The 21,793-nt window shown below is 42.6% G+C and overlaps 1 protein-coding gene across 6 annotated transcripts in view; it reads right to left on the reverse strand.

Moving 5' to 3' along the window:
• Positions 1-2,496: 2,496 nt before the first annotated feature.
• The window catches only part of ENTPD5 (ectonucleoside triphosphate diphosphohydrolase 5), a 38,521-nt gene continuing 19,224 nt past the window's right edge, over positions 2,497-21,793 (reverse strand). For all 6 annotated transcript variants that reach the window (XM_045807842.2, XM_045807840.2, XM_087856131.1 and 3 more), the window contains 11 exons: positions 21,035-21,178; positions 16,720-16,795; positions 16,418-16,453; positions 16,008-16,096; positions 15,617-15,696; positions 14,690-14,751; positions 13,345-13,446; positions 12,472-12,612; positions 11,720-11,776; positions 8,547-8,662; positions 2,497-6,009 (listed from right to left, as the gene is read on the reverse strand). In XM_045807842.2, coding sequence (XP_045663798.1) covers positions 5,923-6,009; positions 8,547-8,662; positions 11,720-11,776; positions 12,472-12,612; positions 13,345-13,446; positions 14,690-14,751; positions 15,617-15,696; positions 16,008-16,096; positions 16,418-16,453; positions 16,720-16,795; positions 21,035-21,178 — 990 coding nt within the window. In that variant the 3' untranslated portion in view covers positions 2,497-5,922. The remainder of the gene's footprint in view (positions 6,010-8,546; positions 8,663-11,719; positions 11,777-12,471; positions 12,613-13,344; positions 13,447-14,689; positions 14,752-15,616; positions 15,697-16,007; positions 16,097-16,417; positions 16,454-16,719; positions 16,796-21,034; positions 21,179-21,793) is intronic.

Raw genomic sequence — 21,793 nt, forward strand, 5'->3', positions numbered from 1 at the left:
ACATGCACCCAACGTAGGAACACCAAAATATATAGAGCAGATACTCAGAGACCTGAAGGGAGATACTGAAAGCAATATGGTAACTGTAGGAGACTTTAATATCCCCCGCTCATCAGTGGATAATTCAGACGAATCAATACAGAAACACTGGCCTTAACACATTAGACCACATGGACTTAACAGACATACTCAGAACATTCTATCTAAAAGCAGCAGAATACAAATTCTTCTCAAGTGTACAGAACATTCTCCAGATAAATCATGTTAGGCCAAAAACCAAGTCTCAATAAATTAAAGAAAATGGAAATCCTATCAAGCATCGCTGGTATGAAACTAGACCACGATGGTATGAAATTAGAAATTAATTACAAGAAAATGAGAAACAGCACAAATGAGATTAAATAATATGCTACTGAACCAATGTGTCATCAAAGAAATCAAAGGAGAAATAAAAAATACCCAGAGACAAAACCGAAATATGACATCAAAATACATGGGATGTAGCAAAAGCAGTTCTAAGAGGGAAGGTCACAGCAATACGTGCCTACCTCAAGAAACAAGGAAAATCTCGGAGTGACAACATAACTTTACACCTAAAGAAACTTTCTAGAAAAAGAACAAAGCCCCAGATTAGTAGAAAGTAGCTAAGAGCAGAAACAGAGACAAAAGACAATAAAAGAGATCAATGAAACTAAGAGCTGGTTTTTTGAGAAGATAAAATCTACAAACCTTTAGCAGACTAACCAACAAGAAGTAAGAGCAGACTCAAACTCAGACATGAAAGAGAAGTAGTGATAACTGATACCACAGAAATCTAAGAGACCATCGTGAACAATTACATGCCAGTGAGTTGGACAACCTAGAAGGAGTGAATAAATTCCTAGACACACACACTCTTCCAAAACAATCATGAAGAAACTAAATATTATGATTACTAATGAGATTTGAAGCAGCAAATTAAAAACCTCCCAATAAGCCCTAGTCCAGAACCAGACAGCTTCACTGGAAAATTCTATCAAACTTTCCAGGAAGATTAATACCTATCAAACTCTTCCAAAAGAGGAGGAATAGCTTCCAAATGCATTTTACGAGGCCAGCATTACTCTAATAACCAAAACCGGGCAAAGACACCACAAAAAAAATTATAGGCCAATATCCTGATGAACAGATGCGAAAGTCCTCCACAAAATATTAGCAAATCCAATTAATGATACATTAAAAAGGATCATACACCATAATCAAGTTATTCCAGGGATGCAAAGATAGTTCAACATATGGAAATCTGTCAATAAGATACGTTAACAGAAGGAAAGAGAAGTCATTTTATCATCTCAATAGATGTAGAAAAAGCATCTGACAAAATAATATCCATTTGTGCTGAAAATTCTCAACAAAGTGGGTACATTAGGGAATGGGGAACGTACCTTAACACAATAAAGGCCATACGTGACAATCCTATAGCTGACATACTCAACGGTGCAAAACTGAAAGCCTTTCGTTTAAGAACAGGAACAAAACAAGAATGCTCATTCTTGCCTCTTTCATTCAGTAGTACTGGAAATCCCAGTTACAGAAATTTGGCAAGAAAGAGAAATAAAAAGCAGCCAAATCAGGAAGAAGTAAAACTCACTATTTGCAGATAACATACTATATATAGAAAACCTTAAAGACCGCATTAAAAAGTGTTAGAACTAAAAAATTCAGTAAAGTTATAGGATATAAAATTAATACACAGAAATTGGTGGTGTTTCTAAACACTAAGAACAAAGCCTCAGAAGTTAAGAAAACAAACCCATTAAAAAAAAAAACAGTTCCAATTGCATCAAAAAGAATAAAATACCTATGAATAAATTTAATCAAGGAGGTGAGAGAGCTGGACATTTAAATTAAACTACAAGACACTGATGAAAGGGACCGAAGACACAAATCAATGGAAAGCTATTCTGTGCTTACGGACTGGAAGAATTAATATTATTAAAAACTCCACACTACCCAAAGCAATCTCCAGATTCAGTGCAGTAGTTCTTAAAATTCCAACAGCATCTTCACAGAACTAGAACACGTAATTCTAAAATTTGTATGGCTCCACAAAAGATCCCAAACCGCCGAAGCAGTCTTGAGAAAGAGCAAAGCGGGAGCTACCATGCCCCCTAATTTCAAACTAGACTACAAAGCTGTAGTCATCCAAACAGTGTGGTACGGGTACCAAAACCAACACAGATCAAACGGAACAGAACCGAGAGTCCAGGAATCAACCCACACATACCTGGGCAAGTCATCTACCACGAAGAAGCCGAAGAACACATGGAATGGAGAAAATCAGTTTCACTTATGTGGGGAACCTTAACAAAAGGACAAACAAAAGTAAAGAAACCTCACAGAAGACACACGAGCGGTTACCGGCGGCGGAGGTCAACCGTACGGCGACGAGATCCGTGGTGCACGATCCCTTTGTAGCGTAGACGCGTGTTGATTATAAAGCTGGACACCAGAAACTTAGATAATAAAAAAATTTATGTAATTCTTTTTAATGCTGGTCATAAATTTACACAATTGCTTTCTAATGAAGATAAAAATTAAAAATACCCAATTCATGCATTTTTGTTAGAACTGCTGTTTTAAAATTCCTAACAATGCGAGTGAAACATAAATTAACCCTTGTTAAAGGTGCACATGGACTTTCCGAAAAAAAAAAAAAAATCTCATTAATGTTATTTCCTTATCACAGCACCAGGTTTCAATTTTATTTATGGTTTCTCTCTGGGACACCATTGTCTGTTCAGTCATAAAACAATAAATAACTTAATTGCACAGGTCTGACAAAAGGAACCAGGGCAAAAAGGAAATTCAACTAGCAGCAGAATCTGTTCATGTTTGGTTGCAGACTGGTGGCTGACTTGTGGGGAAGGGGTGTCTTGCTTTGGGTTTTTGGAAAACCTCACTTCATAGTACCAGAGAATCCTTTTAAAGGGACCCATGCATCCACTGGATTTGTACACTGTGAAAAATATCTTGCCCAGAAGTCTGATTTGAAGATGAAATGAGAAGAAACAGTCTGCTGTAGAACCAAACTAAGCTATTCTTAGAATAATTTTTGAAGGAACGAGAAATTTGTTACCACAGGGGAAGCTTTACAGGCAATGCAGAAAATTTTTAAGATACTAAAAAAGTGACAGTCACGAACCTTCCTGGAATCTCAGGAAAAATGTGCCCAGAACAGAAAATGACAGTTACCATGACAAGCTGTGTGAATACTGGCAGAGTCCAGAAAGGGCACCGTAGGGAAAAAAGGTCATCTTTAACAAAAAATGGAAAGGTAGCCCACCCAGGTAAGGAGAACATGGACTCCAAAGGTATGCAAACCAAATCAGGCAAGACAGGAAGAATTTTAAGGCACACCTTGCAAGGACCTCCATGACCCACAGAGGGTGTTCTTCATACGATGGTGATGGTAACAGACACAGAACGTCCCTCTGTGCCAGGCCATGTCCTCAGTGTTAGAAACACATTTACAGAAAGGAAACAACCAGCAATATTAGATTCTGTAGGACCCCTTAATAAGAGGCCCAAAAGGTACCCTAAGGGGCAGTAAGGACAATTATAGAAAAATTGTTTTTTCTAAGAAATAAAACTTCCCACTCCAAATTGCTCCTAAAATGGATAAAATAATTCTCTAGATGTTCTCATCAAGATAATCAGACTATATGTGGATACGCTTCTGGAATTATACTGCATCTACCTAAGATTTCTGAAGGTAACCAGGATGATCAAAGGAATTGGCTGAACAATACCTGGCCCCTGTTTAGAAGCTTCAGAGACAAGCTGTGCTGGTAAAGACCATGGACTCTTAGCTCTCTGGGCCCATCAAGCTGGACGAGCCTAGTGAACACAGCTTACCTCTTGGGAAAACAACTTGGTTTCTACTAGAGGAAATGGTCTCTCTCCCTAATCATAGGGAACAACATTTAGTGTATGATGACTGGTTCTAATATCCTACTTTTCTGGACAAAGATGGGTCTCGAAGCCATATAGTATGTTAAGGAAGAGATCATAAAGGACTTCGGAGTTTTCTCAAAAGACTGAAAGGCTGTGGAAGGAGGGATTAGAGCAGAACCAAGACCACTGAGAAGATAGGTAATTTCAGCTCAAGATAAAGGGGATTTTTTTTTTTTTTTTAACATCAGTGCAGTCCCAAAATGGAGTGAGCTGTCTGAACACAGGCCTAAACAGAAGCTGAATGATAACCAGTTAGACATGTTAAGGGGATTCTGCAATGGGCAGAAGATTGGGTTTGATCTTTGGCTGTTTCTAATCTTAAAGATTCTATTATTTCATTAGGTAGCATTTTTTGAGAAAGACAACAGGTGTAAAGGTGACCTCAGTATAATAAGAGTCGGAATAATCTGAAGAAAGTCCACATTGTATTAAAAAACAACTAAAATTTGGGGGATGAGGATACAGAAATGAGCCTAGTTACTTGCACATCCCAGATGTCAAATACTGACTCAATGGAATGACTAAAAAATAAGGTTCCCCGGGAGACAGCGTGAGGGCCAGGTGTAGTAACATCTTTTTTGAAGGATCTGCAAGAGTCTATTGTGAAGGGTACAAGTTTGAGGAGATCTAAACTGTGCTGGAAAGAAGCTGGAGGCAAGGAGCCAAGGCAAAAGAGCCAGACTGTAGAAAGATCTTTCAAGTCCAAGAGCACTCGAGTGGGTAGACAAGCAGCAGAGAATGGTCATGTAAAAAAAAAATACAAGATAATGAATTTTAGGGGAAATAATTCACAAAATCAAGAGCTCTGAGCACTCAAACTCAGAGAATCCACTGTACTGATGTGGGCACAAATGCCCAACCAAATCGAATGTTAGGTACCGCCAAGAAGGATCTCCGAAATTGTGGAACTAGGCAAATAATTTATAGGAAATCAGCCAAAATGATCAGGGCCAGGGCAGGAAGAGACACTGCTATAAGAGAGTAAAAGAGCAAACCGAAAGGAGCTGTGACCAAAATCTAGAGGCCAGGGTAGATGTATTTCTTAGAAATACAAAGAAAACATGTTTAGGGTGAGAAATTAAACACATTAGCCTGCGAGGAGGTACGGGCACTGAATACACACATTCCCGTAACGTTGGATATGTTAATCCCAGGGTTGTCTGATTAGAAGTTGATTAAAGAAGGTGGTCCCTTCAAGGGAGCCGCACCCTCCCAAACCTCGTCCCTCCAGACTGGCTGGCCTCCAATTGTAAGCTGGGGTTGCTCTCCATCTCGCCAAGATGTCGGATGGCTCTCGGCTGGCTGACTGGAACTGGCACAAAGCAGGATCATATAATTTCAGACACGTTACCTCCCCCCCCCTGAGTTACACATGAAAAGCAAAACCAGGTATTTTTTCTTTCTCTTTTTTAGGGGAGGTGGGCGGAAATAAGGGTGGGACATATGTGTAGGGAGGAGAAAAATAATGGTGTTGACAGCTCATGGGATTGCAATCAGTGGGCTTAGTTTAACGTGTAAGAGGAGAATGAGTATGTTCCAAGGAATGAGGCACTCAAAGGGCTGAAATGAGATTTTTTCTTTGGTTCCCAGGGACCTGTCCCCAGGCTCTCCAAGGTTAAGTTCCAAAGCTATTCCTTTTGGCTCTGTGACACACGAAGAATCTCGAAGATGTAGATTCTGGTGCCAGCTATGCAAGCAGAGTGGTTAGGCCAACAGTTCACATTTGATGTATAAAATTAATTAGACCCAAACCTCTAGACTCAAGGGCAAGACCTGTGTCCAAAAGCCCCTTCTACCTGATGAATCCAGCTGCTGGGCTTCAGTCCAGGCTCTCCTTAGACTAGCTCAGAACATGACTGAGTCCTTTCTCCTTCTACTTTTAAAAAGGGTGTTGGAGAATGCGATCCTCTGGAGAAGGGCTTGGCCTCAGTGGGAGATGCCCAGAGACTGCAGCAGGTGAAAGGTGGCCCCCAAGGCCCAGCCTGTCTCTATGTTATTCACTTTCTTTGAGAGCTGTTGAGGAGAAAAAAAAAAAAGCTCACATTTTCATCAGTTTTCAACTCTAGCAAGCATGACACAGGCAGAGAGTATCTACAAAGATCCCCCACATAGCCAAACCTAGGTAAAATTTGGAGTAGCCAGTTTTGGGAGGCTTCCCACTACCCGCTCTGTGACAGTTTCCCTCCTGCCACGGCTTACACCTGCCAATCTGATCTCTCAACCTCCTGGCCCAGGCGGTGGTCTCACCGAGGCCTTCTAGACAGAGAGGCTTCTGAATTCTTTCCCTAATCCTGGAACTAAATACACGAGGAATTGGGAATAGATGCAGGGGTAGGAAGGGACATACTGAACTTCTCAATTCATACTTTGTAAACAACTGAAACTTCTTAAGCACTAATTAGTAACCAGTCAAGGCATTTAAGGCCTTCCAGCCAGGCTGTGCCTCAATTAGTTCAGAGACCGCGGGCAGGTGTTCAGACCTGATTTCCTCCACTACATAACAAGAGGATCAGATTAGTATGTATCAAATTATTTTCTTTAGAATCTTAGGAGTTCTTGGAAGTGCTTCAAAGGAGAAAGGGAGGCCAAATGCTAAAGGAGTTCCAGGCTCCCTTCCTCCGCTTCCACCAGACAGCTCCACTTCGATCAGCTTTACCGGCGTTCTGTGTAAGCTTCTGAGGAACACTGACAACACCACACACAGATGAGTTTGGAAACCAATGGGACTGGACTGTCTTTCTTTCTAGGACTAATTTCTTATGATACAATACTTCTGTGTTGAGCTGATGAAATCTACACTAGGCACTGTGCCCAAAACTGGGAAGAATGGCATGTGAACCCTCACTTTGAGATTCAGTCTGCGACACGTGAGTCAAATTGGGAGTGGCCTCCCCCAAAGGCTCCTCTGCCCTCAGGACCGGGCTGACAGCCCAAGGGCAAAGAAGCTGAAGTGAAGCGACCTCTGGGCCAGGGAACTGCCTGTCACTGAAGTTAATTCTGCTACCATTAAAATAATAAAGACTCAAAGGATGCCAGCACTGGAAAGGGCAGAAAACGGTTTTTAATGACGTGGTTATTGTCGATCCTTAAGTAGAGGAAGTTACCTTTGTATGTATTAAGGACTGAGGATGACCTTTCTCATCCACAATCTATCGCCAACTGGTGTGAAATGCCCACACTAATACCACCAATATTAACGACTGACTTTGTGCCAGGCATTGTCTCAATTTTCCTAACAGCCCTATGAAATAGGTACTCGAAAGATCCCTAAGTTTGGACCAGAAACTAAAAGCTAGAGAGGGGAAGTAAATCGTCTAAGGTTACGGAGCTGGTGAGCTTGCAGACTCAGGGTGCGAACCCAGGTTTGATGGACAGGGGAGCCGTTCTGTAAATACTGTGTGATACTGACTCTACGGGCAAGTAATTCTTTGTGAAGCACCTTAAATGCCGATGTTCTTGTCAGACACGAAGCGTTAAATCCAAATACCTTAGTGCAAAGTTTATAAGTTTATAAAATCTGTGCAACACAAGAAATGGGGCCATGTAATCTCATCTGGAACTGAGGAAACAGGAAGGGCAGTGGCACAAGCAAGAACACTTCGAAAGCAAAGTACAGTCTACCTACCTGGCCCCAGAGTTCAAAGCCGCCTGTGCCTGCCTGTATTTCTGTCACATCTCCTCTAATAGACTAACTGCTATCTGAGGACAAGATTTTATCTTACTCATCTTTGTAACCATAATGTACGGTTCTGGGATGGATGAAACATAAAAGCTGGGTTTAGGACAGATAAATAACTTCCTACAGATAAACTGGAGCCTGCACGTGCTGAAACAGATGGATGAACTGGAAGAAGAGGGACCCGAGATTCAGGAGACACTGATACGAGGCACATAGAAAATACGTAAGACGTACTACATATACGCAAGGCATTCAACACTAATGAGAACTTGAATAAGCCACTCGCTGGTGATGCCCTTTTGTCCTCTGCCAAATAAAACCATCTAATGGGCTGATGAGTGAGTGAGTGCCACCAGCCAGTGTACCTGCCCCGTGCCTCTCCAAACGGAGCAAATTTGTGTGATGGCCGCAGGCACCTTCTGTCCCTGCGCCCCCTTGATCAGCTCTAGTACTTACAACCATACTATCAGCGGCACAGGGAGAGAGAAGCAGGACATATGAACACAGGATTTAAGAACTATGGAGCTTCCCACCTGCCTGCACCCTATCCTGTGGGTTCACCTAGCCCATTTCTTGCCCTTTGCTTCTTGCCCTGAGTTTTGAACTTGCTTTAATAAACCATGTGACTTGGGCACCTTAATTTGGGATGCAAGCCTTTCTGCTCTGTGACCCCTGGGATAGCCTGCCTGGGAATTACTTAGAAGCTACCATTGCACCGAGCTCATTTCCCACATTCGTGGTGTCTTGCACAGTGCCTTGCCCACAGCCCTAATGAAAACCCCTCACAATTCCACCTGCAGCCACTCTGATTACCACACAAGTGCTTTTCCTAACTGCCAAAAAAGCGGACTGTTCTGTGATTCTCTCTTACCTGTAAGACAGTACTGTCTGCAAAGCCGAAGCCATCCTTCAACAGGGCTGTGATGTAACTGAGATCCATGCACAGGAAAGGGCTGCCTGAGGTGAACTTTTCCAAGTTATCGCACACTGAAAGGGAGAGTGAAGAGTGCAATTCAAGTTTGCAGCCAACTGGCAGGTGTACAATTTTTCTAAATATAGACTTAGGATAAGCAAAGCAGAATTCTCCATGTGGTTGATGCCTGAGAGTTGTGAAGACTAGAACTGTGTGCGCTGACAGCCCCCGCAAGACCACAGCCTCTTGCACATTTCGGATGTCCCATGTCACCCTCTCAAATGGACCTGGGATCCTAGTTTATTTGCTAAATTTCTATAACCTATTGTTGGGGCTTAATTCAACTAAGTCCCTATGTATTATTAATGCTGAGACCCGGAAGACAGGGAAATACCAGTTAGCCCCACTTTGGGGCCAATGGATAAGGTCATTTATCTGTATTTCCATGGACTCTCTCCAGCAAGCCTCTGTGGCTACTTCCCATATATTGTGGTGCTCAGTGTTTCATTAACACTGATAACACTATCTCAATCTTTTTTTTTTAAAAAGGAAGGACACCATACATAAAAATAAGCTCAAAACAGATTAAATACCTAAATGTGAGACCTGAAACTATAAAACTCCTAAAAGAAAACAGGCAGTAATCTCTTGGACATCGGCCTTAGCAACATATTTATGGACAGATCTCCCCAGGCAAGGGAAACAAAAGCAAAAATAAACTACTGGGACTACATCAAGATTAAAAGCTTTTGTACAACAAAGGAAACCACCAACAAAAACAAAAGGGCAACCTACTGAATGGGAAGAGATGTTTGCAAATGGTATGTCCGGTAAGGGGTTGATATCCAAAATACAGAAAGAACTTCTACAACTCAACACCAAAGAAAAAACAATTCTATTCAAAAAATGGGCGAAGGCACTACATTTATGGTAACTTATCACAGCAACAGAAAACTGACACAACTTATTTTTCTTTAGTGACGATCTAATATTTAGACATTAATTTTTTATATAAAATGTTAATCACTTTTAGGACCATTTTATATGCTAGTGTTAGCTTCACCTATTTTATATGCTGCAAATAATGTCTCCAAGTTTATTATTCCACCCGCAAACTTCACAGACAATGTCGTTTCCCATATACAAGTTTTATTTTTGTCAACCATCAACCTCTACCATCATTTTTAATGCATTCTCAATCTTGAAACTTGTCTAAAGAATAATCTAATTTTAGGGACGACTGGGTGGCTCAGTCAGTTAAGCATCTGCTTTCGGCTCAGGTCATGATCCCGGGGTCCTGGGATCGAGCCCCGCATCAGGCTCCTTGCTCAGTGGAGAGAGTCTGCTTCTGCCTCTGCCTGCAGCTTCCCCTGCTTGTGCTCTCCCCCCACCCCCCAAGTCTCTCTCTCAAATAAATCTTTTTTTTTGAAGTGAAGTGGAAGTTTATTAAGTGAAGGTGAGAACATAAAGGAAAGAAAAAAACTCTCTAGAGTGAAAGGAGTCCCGAAAGGGTTGCCCCAAATAAAACCTTAAAAAAAAAATCTAATTTTATACACATGTATTCATACTTCCATATATTAATTTTCAAATGCTGAAAATTTGTTTTAGAGGCACCTGGGTGGCTCAGTCAGTGAGGCATCCAACTCTTGATTTCGGCTCAGGTCATGATCTCAGGGTTGTGAGACAGGGCCCTACATTGGGCTCTGCACTGGGCATGGAGCCTCCTTAAGATCCTCTCTCTCCCTCTTCCTGTGCCCCTCCCTCCACTCTCCCTCCCTCCCTCCCTAAAAAATAATAAAAAAAATAAGATTTATGTTTTAATATTTCATGCAATATGTGAATTGTACAAAAAAGTATAATTTGCTTATATTATCCACTGCAGGAAATAAATCTTTACTAAAGTATTTGGGGAAAAAATGGGCAAAGGACCTTAAGAGACATTTTTCCAAGGAAAACATACAGTGGCCAACAGACACATGAAAAGATACTCAACATCATTCATCATCAGGGGAATGCGAATCAAAACCACAATAAGGTATCACCTCCCACCAGAGTGTCTAATATCAAAAAGAAAAGAAATAACAAGTGTTGGTAAGGATGTGGAGTAAAGGGAACCCCATGCAAATTGGTGCAGAAACTGTAGATAACAGTATAAAGATTCCTCAAAAAATTAAAAATAGAAATACGATATGATCCCATAATTCTACTACTGCCTATTTACCCCAAGAAAATGAAAACACTAATTGAAAAACATAGAAGCACCCCTGTGTTTATTTATAATAGCCAAATTATGGAAGCAGCCCAAGTGTCCACTGATAGATGAATGGATAAAGAAGACGTGATGTGCGTGGGTATATACCATGTATGCATACACACCCCCCACATCTTCTTCTATATATATGTGTATACATAATACACACACACACAGGAATACTACTTAGCCATAAAAAAGAATGGTATCTTGTCACTTGTTATGATGTGGATGGATCTAGAAGGTGTGAAGTTCAGTATATCAGAGAGGCAACTACCATGTGATTTCACGTATACGTGGAACCCCCCCCCCAAAAAAAACCAAAACAAATGAACAAAGAAAAAACCAGACTCTTAAATAGAACAACTGATGGTTGCCAGAGAGGAGACGGGTAGGGGGATGGGAAAAATAGGTGAAGGAGATTAAGATGTACGAACTCCCAGCTCTAAAATGAGTAAGTCACAGAGATGAAAAGTACACCATAGGGACTAGTCAGTGATACTGTAATAATGTTTATGGAGACAGACAGTGGCCATAGTATCTTGGTGAACACTGGGTATGTATAGAATAGTCGAATCTCTACGTTGTGCACCTGAAACTGATAGAACACTGTATGTCAATTATACTTCAATAATAGGAAAAAAAAAAAGGAAGAAAGAAAGAAATGTAGAAAGAAGAAAGGTTTTCACCATCTCCCCAAAGCCTTCTGTATCCCATGGATTTCTGTGTCACTTAATGCTTTTAATTCTGGGCAAACACAGAAAACCAGCCTTCTGAGCGGCTTTCCGCTGACTGCGGTGGTTTGCGCCACTTTCAGGTCACCGACGTCGGCAGGCACAGCCGCACGGACTCACCTTCACGGGCCTCCACTGGCACTTACCTTCCCTTGCTTTTCTTTCAAAATCTTCGACTTTTAAAACACCCCCCGTTTCATAATCTACAACGAAACAGTAGCTAATGTCAAAAAGCCTTCAAGGAAACAAGGAAATTCAACCTACTGATGGTTATTATAATGAAAAACCAGAAGTAAAACTTCTAACATTACAGAATGGGCTAAACAAACGTGATACAGCCATCAGATATAATCTAGGTAGTCTATTTTACTAATAATTATTCTATGTATATTTAACCACAATAAAAAAACTGACCAGTAAAAAAACAGAATATTAACTCATATCTCAGGCCATCACAGATCACATACATACATTCGCAGAGCTAACAAAAAGCATTACTACTGTGATAAGGAAGTAAAAGTTATCAATGGGGAGGAAGAAATTTCTTGGGGTAATGGACATATTATTTTGAATTCGGTGATGGCTTAATGGGTATACACCTATGTCAAAACTAAGTAAATTGTACACTTTATTCATATTTTATTTTATATTATACTTCAATAAAAATGTAAAAAATATAGACTTCATATGTATCTGTTTATGCCACTTTCTAGCAAAAGATTCTAAATCATGTTCACCCTTCCACTGCAGCAACTAATGTCATTCAGCAGCCAGCACAGGAGAAGAGTAGTGCGACCACTTATGACAAAGCATTTCAAATGCTCCTTTTCTCCCTTGCCCATCCCCAGGACAGCTCTGCCCAGTTTCCTCCCCGGGCTGATACCTGAAATAAACCTACCAATCATGTCCGTGTCAGCAGCACGATCATAATAGTAAGAGAAAGCATAGAAGGAACTCTTCCGGACCTCGTCGGGCTGGTGAAGTTTCCCTTGGACCACGCGCAGCACCTCAGCGTAGCAGGGCTCGAAGCCCACCTCCCCTGCCAGGGCACGGGTGAGAAAAATGTGAGCTCGCTGAGGTAAGCTGCCGATGCCAACAAAGAAACAGCAGGAGGGTCAAGGCAAGCAGAAAGCTGAGGCTCAGGCCAAAGGGCTGACGCAGATGAACAAACTTCCACAGCCCTGTCGCTCTGGAGGAAAGGCACCGGCTTCCCCATGGCAGCCTCCCTCCCTAACCTGTGTTCACCAAAAACAGTCATATCCAACCTCAAGCTGCTGCCTAGCCTATGTCCCATGGTATTTAAAAGAAGCACCCAGAAGTCTCACCACTTCCTTCACTGGAAACATTGAGATTTTTCCTTGATTTTAAGGTCTTTGCTTTTTATAATGCCTAAGATGAATTATTCTTTCTAATGTCTCAGTTTTAAATGTTACTATAATCTAAAAAGCTAAACATTAACTGAACCTAGAGTTTTTAGATAGAGTTGCTTCCTTGCGGAGGGCAGACACCCTTAAAGCATTAGACCCAGGTTAAGAACAGGTTTCTAATGGACCCATACACACCACACAACACTTAGGCAGGGAAAGAGCAGGACAGAGGAATAGTTGCCTTGTTCACTGTCATTTCACATTATTCCTTTACGCATACCAAGATCTACTTAGAATGAGTCCCTGCAAAAGACAAGCTTCTCTTGAGTTGGTGCTTTTCCCAGGGAACTTTTCCAGACTTCTATTGTAAAGGTAATTTCAACCCGTGAAAAAACATCACTTGCCTTCTTTGTTGCCACCATACTGGTACTTCACACCCCCAAAGATCCACTCCGCTTCCAACCATCTCGGTAGACAGGCACTTCGGAAAGTGTGTCCATCAATCCCTGAAAGAAGCCAAACCACAGAGTAAGAGGCAAGGATGTGAGAGAGGGCGTGCGAGAGAGTGAGAGACACACGCATGCATACACACACGCACGCACACACGCACGCAAGCAAGAAGCCAGTCAAGTTGAAAGGAATTACCAAAAAGTAGGTAGTTCCATGACTTCATCCTACAACAGGAATTCATTTTTTTTTTTTTTAGATCATTTATTTATTTATTTATTTGACAGAAAGAGAGAGAGACAGCCAGTGAGAGAGGGAACACAGCAGGGGGAGTGGGAGAGGAAGAAGCAGGCTCCCAGCGGAGGAGCCTGATGTGGGGGTCGATCCCAGAACCCCGGGATCACGCCCTGAGCCGAAGGCAGACGCCCAACGACTGAGCCACCCAGGCGCCCCATACAACAGGAATTCTTATCTCAGGGTTCACAGATGGGCTCTGTGGGGTTGGAGAACCTCTGAAACTACAGATAAATTTTTGTGCATCTGTGCATTTGGCAGAGGGGTCCGTGGCTTTCATCACATCTCAAAGAAACCCAAAACCTACAACGGAATAAGTTCTCTCCTGCCTAAAAAAAAGGGAAAAAATACTGTTCTACTTTTCTCACTGGCTGTTGCGAGGCTTAAATGAAATACATTACAGAACATTTAAAGATGTTCTGTAAACTCTTAAATGCTATACAATCATCATCACAAGAAGAGTTTACTGTGAGCCAGACACAAAGTGTATTAAATGCAAAATCTCATATAAGGTAAGGAAAGGGGTACAGAAAGGCTACCTAACTTGCCCCGAATCACAAAGCGGGACTGAACCCAGGCCTGACCCCAAAAGCTGAGCTCTGAACTGCTCTACCGCCTTTGAAGAGATGAATGAAGTTGCTCAGTCACTGCACCTTGCAAGCGGACTGATGCTGCTTCCTGCACCTCCCACGGACAACTAAGGGCTTCAGCAAACTTCTGCCCAATTCACTCTTGGAGCTTTGAATTTCTGCACAATGCAGCCTCCTGGTCACAGGTGTTCCCCCTATATATAGACTTCTTTCTAGAAATGGCTAATAATGTATACCGAAACAATGGAACCGACAGAGGAGAAAAAGAATTTGCTGTTATCGTATCCATTATACAACACATGCTTCCTAAATCAGCATAACCCTTTCTTCCACAGAATCACTGTCAAGGAAGGGAAAAGCAGCTGAGTATTGGTGTCACTCTCACCGTACCCCACCCAGCACAGGTACCCAGACGAACCTTCTGTTTCCAGGGCTCCCAGGGTTGCTAGTCTTGCAGCTTTCAATCCAAATCCCAAGTAACTGTAAAATACAGGATTGACTAATTTCATGCTGGTCCTGAAGTTCTCCAGCCTAAAACTATCTCTTTCAAATGCAGTAGGGTTTCTCTGTCTCCCTCTGGAGGGAGGAAAACCTTGTTCTCTGTGACCTCTTCATCTTGTGTGGACAAGTGGTAATTTCTGCACCGTTCAGATCAAGGCCATCCAGAACTTTCCATGCCTATGATTTAAAGGCCAGAGACAGTGACACTTCCTAGGGTCCCACCTTGGGAACCATACCCAGAAAAGCTCTCATTACTTTAGCTTCCAGCCCCACTGTGATCTAATCCAAGGACGGATTCTGAATATCTGAAAGCAAACTCAAAAGAGTTGGCAGAGATCTCTGGCTGAAGACTCTCCAAGTGTCCTCTCTCTAGAGAAAACTTTTTAAGTTTGTTTGTTTATTTATTTATTTATTTGGGGAAGAAAGAGAGATGGGGGGAGAGAGAGGGGGTGAGAGAGAGAGAGAGAACGAGTGGGCAGGAGCAATAGAGGGAGAGGAAGAACCAGACTTCCTGCTGAGCAGGGAGCCTGTTTGGGACTCGATCCCAGGACCCTGAGATCATGCGCTGAGCAAAGGCAGATGCTTAACCGACTGAGCCACCCAGGCACCCCACTCTAGAGAAAACTTTTGACTCTTTAAGTTCTATACTTTTGAGGCCAAGAATGGAAAAACTCTTGGGTCCTTAGGCTTCGGTAAATGGCTCTGGTTTCAGTTACCAGACCTCTGGGGGTTGGCAGAGACTTTTGTAAGGCTAGTAAGATACAATAACAGATGTGAAAATGCTTTGAAAAGTTAGGAGAATCATATAACATGAAATATTATTCCTCCCTGTCCCCCTCCTCACCTGTGCGTATAGAGCTTATAAGTGCTGTTAAACATCTCAAATGAAGTGAGGTAGCCCCTAGGGGTTTGTTCCAGGGTTTTCTGCAAATCAGAAAAAGCAAAAAGACTATTCAGGATCTGCAATGGTCTGAAGGTGTTACCACCACCATCCCTGTCCCTCCCCCAGAAATCAGAGATGAAAGAGACAGACTAAGCTGCTGATCTCACAAGGCTGGAGGGACCAAAGGGACTCTGCACAGTGAGGGGGCAAGGGGAGGCATACCCAGTCATTAATGACTCCACTCAACCTATCTGTGGTGGAGCTGCCGTCCGCAAATGGAGCACCACGTTCGTAGCACCATGATACGCCTGCCAAGTGGGCTGCTAACCAGGCCTTCGTGTAAATAACTCACCTCAAACTGGGGTAGGAACGTGATTTGGGTGGAGGCCCCCCCCAGGTCCAGGGTCCCCACAGTCTTCTGGCTGTGGCCATGCAGCTGACCTGTGAATGAGAGCCAGCTCTGAATATCTTCTGCTTCTGGGACAGCCCAACACTGCTGTCTGCAATCTCTCTCCTGCTCTGTTGTACACTGCAGGTGTTCCGGAAGCACTCCACAGCTCCCTGGCCCCGAAGCCTGTACGCCAGTGCTGACCTATAAGGACTCTTGTGGCAGCCGAGGCCTTGAAGACAGCTTATAAGCATTAACTTACCTTTTCCTTTTTTTTTTTTTTTTAAACACAATACAAGCAAAAAGGGATATTTACTCTTCGACCCCGTGTGAAACCCAGTTAACGCCTCAGAATAAACTTGAGGATATATTACCTGTCAGAAAATTCACAGTAACCCAAGCTAAGATGCCTGAAAGAGAGAAGAAGAGCGATCACATCTCAGAGCATTTCCCCCATCTTCCTTAACCTCATTTCTGTTCTCTAAATTTTGTGTCTAAAACACACATTTTCCTTCTCCTTGTCCTTCCATTTCCTCTTAGCGCATTTCTCTTTGCTTGTTTCTCCTTATTTAGTTCCTTCTACTTCAGCACCCCATCCCTGTTTCCAGTTCTTTGAATCAAATCTTTTATTAATCCTGGCCCTCTCCCCCAGAACATGTATTAACACTTCTCCCACCTTCATAGGATCCGTCCATGATGCCAACACTGTCATCTGGTACCAGGAAAGGTGACTTCTTGAAGATTTCTCTTACCTAGAGAAAAAGGGAAAAAGCCTGGATTCCTTAAGGCAATAAAGAAGATTTCCGTATTTCGGCTCTATTTTATTAAGGCTTAGAAAACTACACTCTCCATTTCCCTGATGAACTTCTGGCAAAACATTCCTTTTCTGTAAAAACTAGAGAAGGAACTACACAAGCCATTACTGGTTTCTTGTAAAAACAAAAAACACAGGGATTCCTCTGACTTTAAAATAAATCTCAACCTATCGAAATTTATAGGTGAACTGAACCTAGGAAAGGGCATACAACTGACCCCTTCCAGCTCAAATCAGGATCCTGTAAATTTTTTTTAAACACCTTATTAATCCTGCCTGGGCACGAAGCAAGCTTAGGAGGACCCTTTCCCACTTCATTTCTTAGATAACAAGATAAACGGATGGTAGAGAAGAGTTGGGTCTGGGCAGCTCCTGAGGCGACAGAAGCATTTCTTCTACTCTCGCACCAAATTCTTCAGGTCTTTGCCCCTGCTCATAAAGGGGGCTCATGTCCACAGGCTGGGGTACTCTGCTGTCAGCCCCTGTCAGATTCTGGCACATGGCTAAGTCCTCAAGAGTCCACAGAGACCCCAGATCTAGATTTATTTATCCTATTTCAGGAGATGGGAATGAACATCTCACACACACTTGACTCTCCATAAATATAGGTCAATGACATGGGTGTTATGTCTTATTTTTTTATATGATTATCACGAGGCAGGGGGAAGAACAAACAGGAATAGAAGGAACTCTGGTCTGCTGGCTGTTCTCATTCTTGATAGGATGAAATACTTCATGTGATGACCTCTGGACCCTGTTCATCTAGGAAAAGCTAGTTTAGTGATCTATAAATAAGCTTTTAAAGAGATAGATAAGAGAACAGGGAAGAACACAGAGAGTTTCTGCTCTTGCCCTCTCCACTCTTCTCCCCTGTCCACAGTTTATTCTTATTACAGTGGCCATAGTGGTGCTTCTTCTTTTTTTTTTTTTAAGATTTTTATTTATTTTAGAGAGAGAGTGTGACCATGTGTTGGAGGGGAGGGGGAGAGAGAGACAATCTCAAGCTGACTCCCCACCGAGCACAGAGCCCAAAGCCAGCTCAACCCCACGACCCTGAGATCATGACCTGAGCCGTGAGGTTGGATGCCTAACCGACTGAGCCATCCAGGCGCCTGCCCCTTTTCTTACTTAGTTAAGTAGGCTCCACACCCAGCGAGGAGCCCAACGCAGGTCTTGAACTCACAACCCTGAGATCAAGACCTAAGAGTTGGACACCTAACCAACTGAGCCACCCAGGCACCCCCAGAGTGGTGCTTTTATTATTTTTATTTTTTATTTTTTTAAAAAAGATTTTATTTATTTATGTGACAGAGAGACAACCAGAGAGAGAGGGAACACAGCAGGGGAGTTGGAGAGGAAGAAGCAGGCTCCCAGCGGAGGAGCCCGATGTGGGACTCGATCCCGGAACGCCGGGATCATGCCCTGAGCCGGAGGCAGACGCTTAACGTCTGCGCTACCCAGGCGCCCCGGGAGTGGTGCTTTGAAAACAGATGTCAGATCCTGCCTCTCAGCCCAAGCCCCTCCAGTGATTTCCTTCTTAGAGAAAAAGCCAAAGTCTTTACACTTGCCTTTAAGGCCCTACATGATAAACCCCTCTCCTCTCTCTGACCTCATCTACTCCTCTTCCATCACTCATCCAGCCCCACCGACCTCCTGGATGCTATTCTTTGAACATACCAAGCACACTCCATGCTTTAGGCCTTTGTACCTGCTATTTCTTTAGCGTGGAATATTCTTCCTAGAAATGTCTTATATAGCTTGCTTCTTCATTCCTCTCAGGTCTCTGATCAAATCCATCTCATCAATGAGGTCTTCCCTAGCCAACCTATTTAAAGCAGAACCCCACACACCACCACCTGCATTCCCCAGCTGACTTCCCCTGCTTTTCTTTCTCCATGTCATCTACAGGACCTGACATACTCTGTAGTGAGTTGTTTCCTTTCTGTTCACTTGCAGCCAGAATGCGAGCTCTACCAGGACACAGACTGACTGTCACTTTTTGCTCTGTGTAGCACGGCGCCGGGGAACGTCACCAGTGCCCAGTACACAGTAAACACTCATATGCTGAATAAATTAATGAATGAATGAGGAACCAGGATTCAGATTCTCATGCACACACGCGAGGCAGCTTGTCCTTGGACAGCCCTCTGTGCTGACAGTCCAAGGAAAATGGATTTTGAGCTCTGAATTAGCACACTTATATACAGAATCATTTTTTGCTGTGATTTTTTAAAAAGATTTTATTGATTTACTTGAGAAAGAACATGCACATGTGGGAAGGGGTTAAGGGGAGGGCAAAGGAGAGGCAAAGAATCTCAAGCAGCTGAGCACAGAGCCCACTCAGGGCTCGATCCTATGACCCCGAGATCATGACCTGAGCCAAAACCAAGAGTTGGACTCTCAACCCACTGAGCCACCCAGGCACTCCAACTGTGATTTTTGTTATAATGGGATCCCACCTATGAATATTCTTCACAATATGGAATTTAAATCTTACTAGTTTACATGTTTTTTGCAAAATAAGTGCTCAGTAATGTTAAAAATTTTGAGTTTAAAAAAGCTTTCTACTTAAATTTTTTTTTGAAGATTTTATTTATTCATTTGACAGAGACAGAGAGAGAGAGCACACAAGCAGAGGGAGAGGCAGAGGGAGAGGGAGAAGCAGGCTCCCTGGTGAGCAGGGAGCCCGATGTGGGGCCCAATCCCAGGACCCTGAGATCATGACCTGGGCCGAAAGCAGCCATTGAATTGACTGAGCCACCCAGGCACCCCGCTACTTAAATTTTTTATCTGAACAGGAAGTTGAAATGGACATACAAATGGCCAACAGACACATGACAAGATGCTCAACAACGCTTGTCATCGAGGAAATGCAAATCAAAACTACAATGAGACAGCATCTTGTACCTGTCAAAATAGCTAAAATCAAAAACACAAGAAACAGTAAGTGTTGGGGAGGATGTTAAAAAAAGGGGGGGAACCCTCATGCACTGTTGGTAGGAATGCAAACTGGTGCAGCCACTGTGGAGACAGTAGGGGGTTCCCCATAAAGTTAAAAATAGAACTACCCTACAATCCAGTAATTGCACTATTGGGTATTTACCCCCCAAATACAAAAAACACTGATTCAAAGGGATACATACACCCCTATGTTTATTGCAGCATTGTCTACAATAGCCAAACTATGGAAGTAGCCCAAGTGTCCTTCGACAGATGAATGGATAAGAAGATGTGGTACACATAAACGGGAACAAATGATGGAATATTACTCAGCCATAAAGAATGAAATCTTGCCATTTGCAACGTGGATGGAGTTGGAGAGTATAATGCTAAGCATAATAAGTCAGAGAAAGACATACCAAACGATCTCACTCCTATGTGGAATTTAAGAAATAAAACAAACCAACCAAGAGACAAACAAAAAAACAGACTCTTAACTACAGAGAACAAACTGATGGTTACCAGAGGGGAGGGGAGGGGGCATGGATGAAACAGGTGACGGGGATTAAGAGTGCACTTATCATGGATGAGCACTGAGTAATGTTCAGAATTGCTGAATCACTATCTTGTACACCTGAAACTAGTATAACTCTGTATGTTAACTATACTGGGATTAAAATAAAAAATTTAATTAAAAAAACTTTAGGCTGAGAGAAAAAAAGTCCGACATAAAGAAAAAGACCATAAACTGTGTAATTACATTTATATGAAACGTAAGAACAAGTAAAATTAATCTACAATGGTAGAGAGCAGATCAGTGGTTGCCTGACTTCAGGGGAGGGGGAAACTGGCTGCAAAGGGGTACCAGGAACCTTCTGTATTTGTCAAAATTCATTTAACCGTACACTTAAAATGTACACATTTTAACTTCTACCTCAGTAAAGTGAGCTCAACGGAATTTCTTTGCTTCTGCTTTAACAAGTTAGGAGAACCAAGAATATCACGGACAGAAAGTGCTTTAAACTTCTTCCGGAAAAGCCATATAAATTCAAGAGTAACGTTTACAAATGTAAATAAGTAGCTACAATAAGAGCCCAGTTACCCAGGGCTTTAGCAACGGTGGGGTGGAACGGAACGCTAAAGGGAGCAGTCACACACCAGAGAGCTAAAAACCCACAAAGAAAGTATTCACATAGGGGAAAGAATCACCCAAGATGCAAAGGACTTCAAAAATTACCTCGAAGAGCAGAGCCTCAGCTTTCTGTTCTGGCAGTAAGCGCAGTCCCGCTGTCGCCTTCAGGACCACTGGGGTTCTTTTCCAGTGACTTCGGGGGATTGAGTCTTTCGCCACCTCTAAGAGTTCTTGAACAGTCTCGGCACCCTTCAAAAGAGATGACCTACTCATCCAGGGAACAGTCATTCAGGGGCACTTGTCTCTTCTCTCAACATGCTCTGGGGGTTATTAAGAGTGAGGCAGCAGAGGGCTCCAACCACTCTCTGCTCTGTAGAAGAAACCCAGAGAAGTAGGCTTCTTTGAAGGAAAATCCATTTAATTTTGATTAATAACAAAAATGATTGTTACAGCATGGCCATTTTAATTGACTGTTATTTTGTGTCTCATAAATAAGGTTTTAGGCCAGGAAGTTGGGTATAGTGAAGAAAACACTGGATGTGGAATTAGAAGACTCGCTTGCTAGCCCTGTGGCTTAACATAGGGCTTGGTTTCCTCCCTACACATTTATGAGGGAGCTACGCCTCGTACCACTACAGAACTGCGGACTGCGTTAGAGGAGGCACGGCGTGTGGACTCACTGCACAAATGCTGGGGTAGCTGCTGTGCTATGGTTTTATGATCTCTGTAGGGACCGAACACGCCAGGTTCCTATTTGCATCCCCAGCACCTACATGCACCGTACACAGTACATACTCAATTTATGAAATTAAAAACCGTTATTTTAGATCCACTGTTTCCCTGAGTGAGCATCTAATCTGATAA

The sequence above is a fragment of the Ursus americanus genome, chromosome 26, assembly GCF_024610735.1.
Source record: "Ursus americanus isolate L20-20 chromosome 26, mUrsAme1.1.p, whole genome shotgun sequence".
Taxonomy (NCBI): Eukaryota; Metazoa; Chordata; class Mammalia; order Carnivora; family Ursidae; genus Ursus; species Ursus americanus.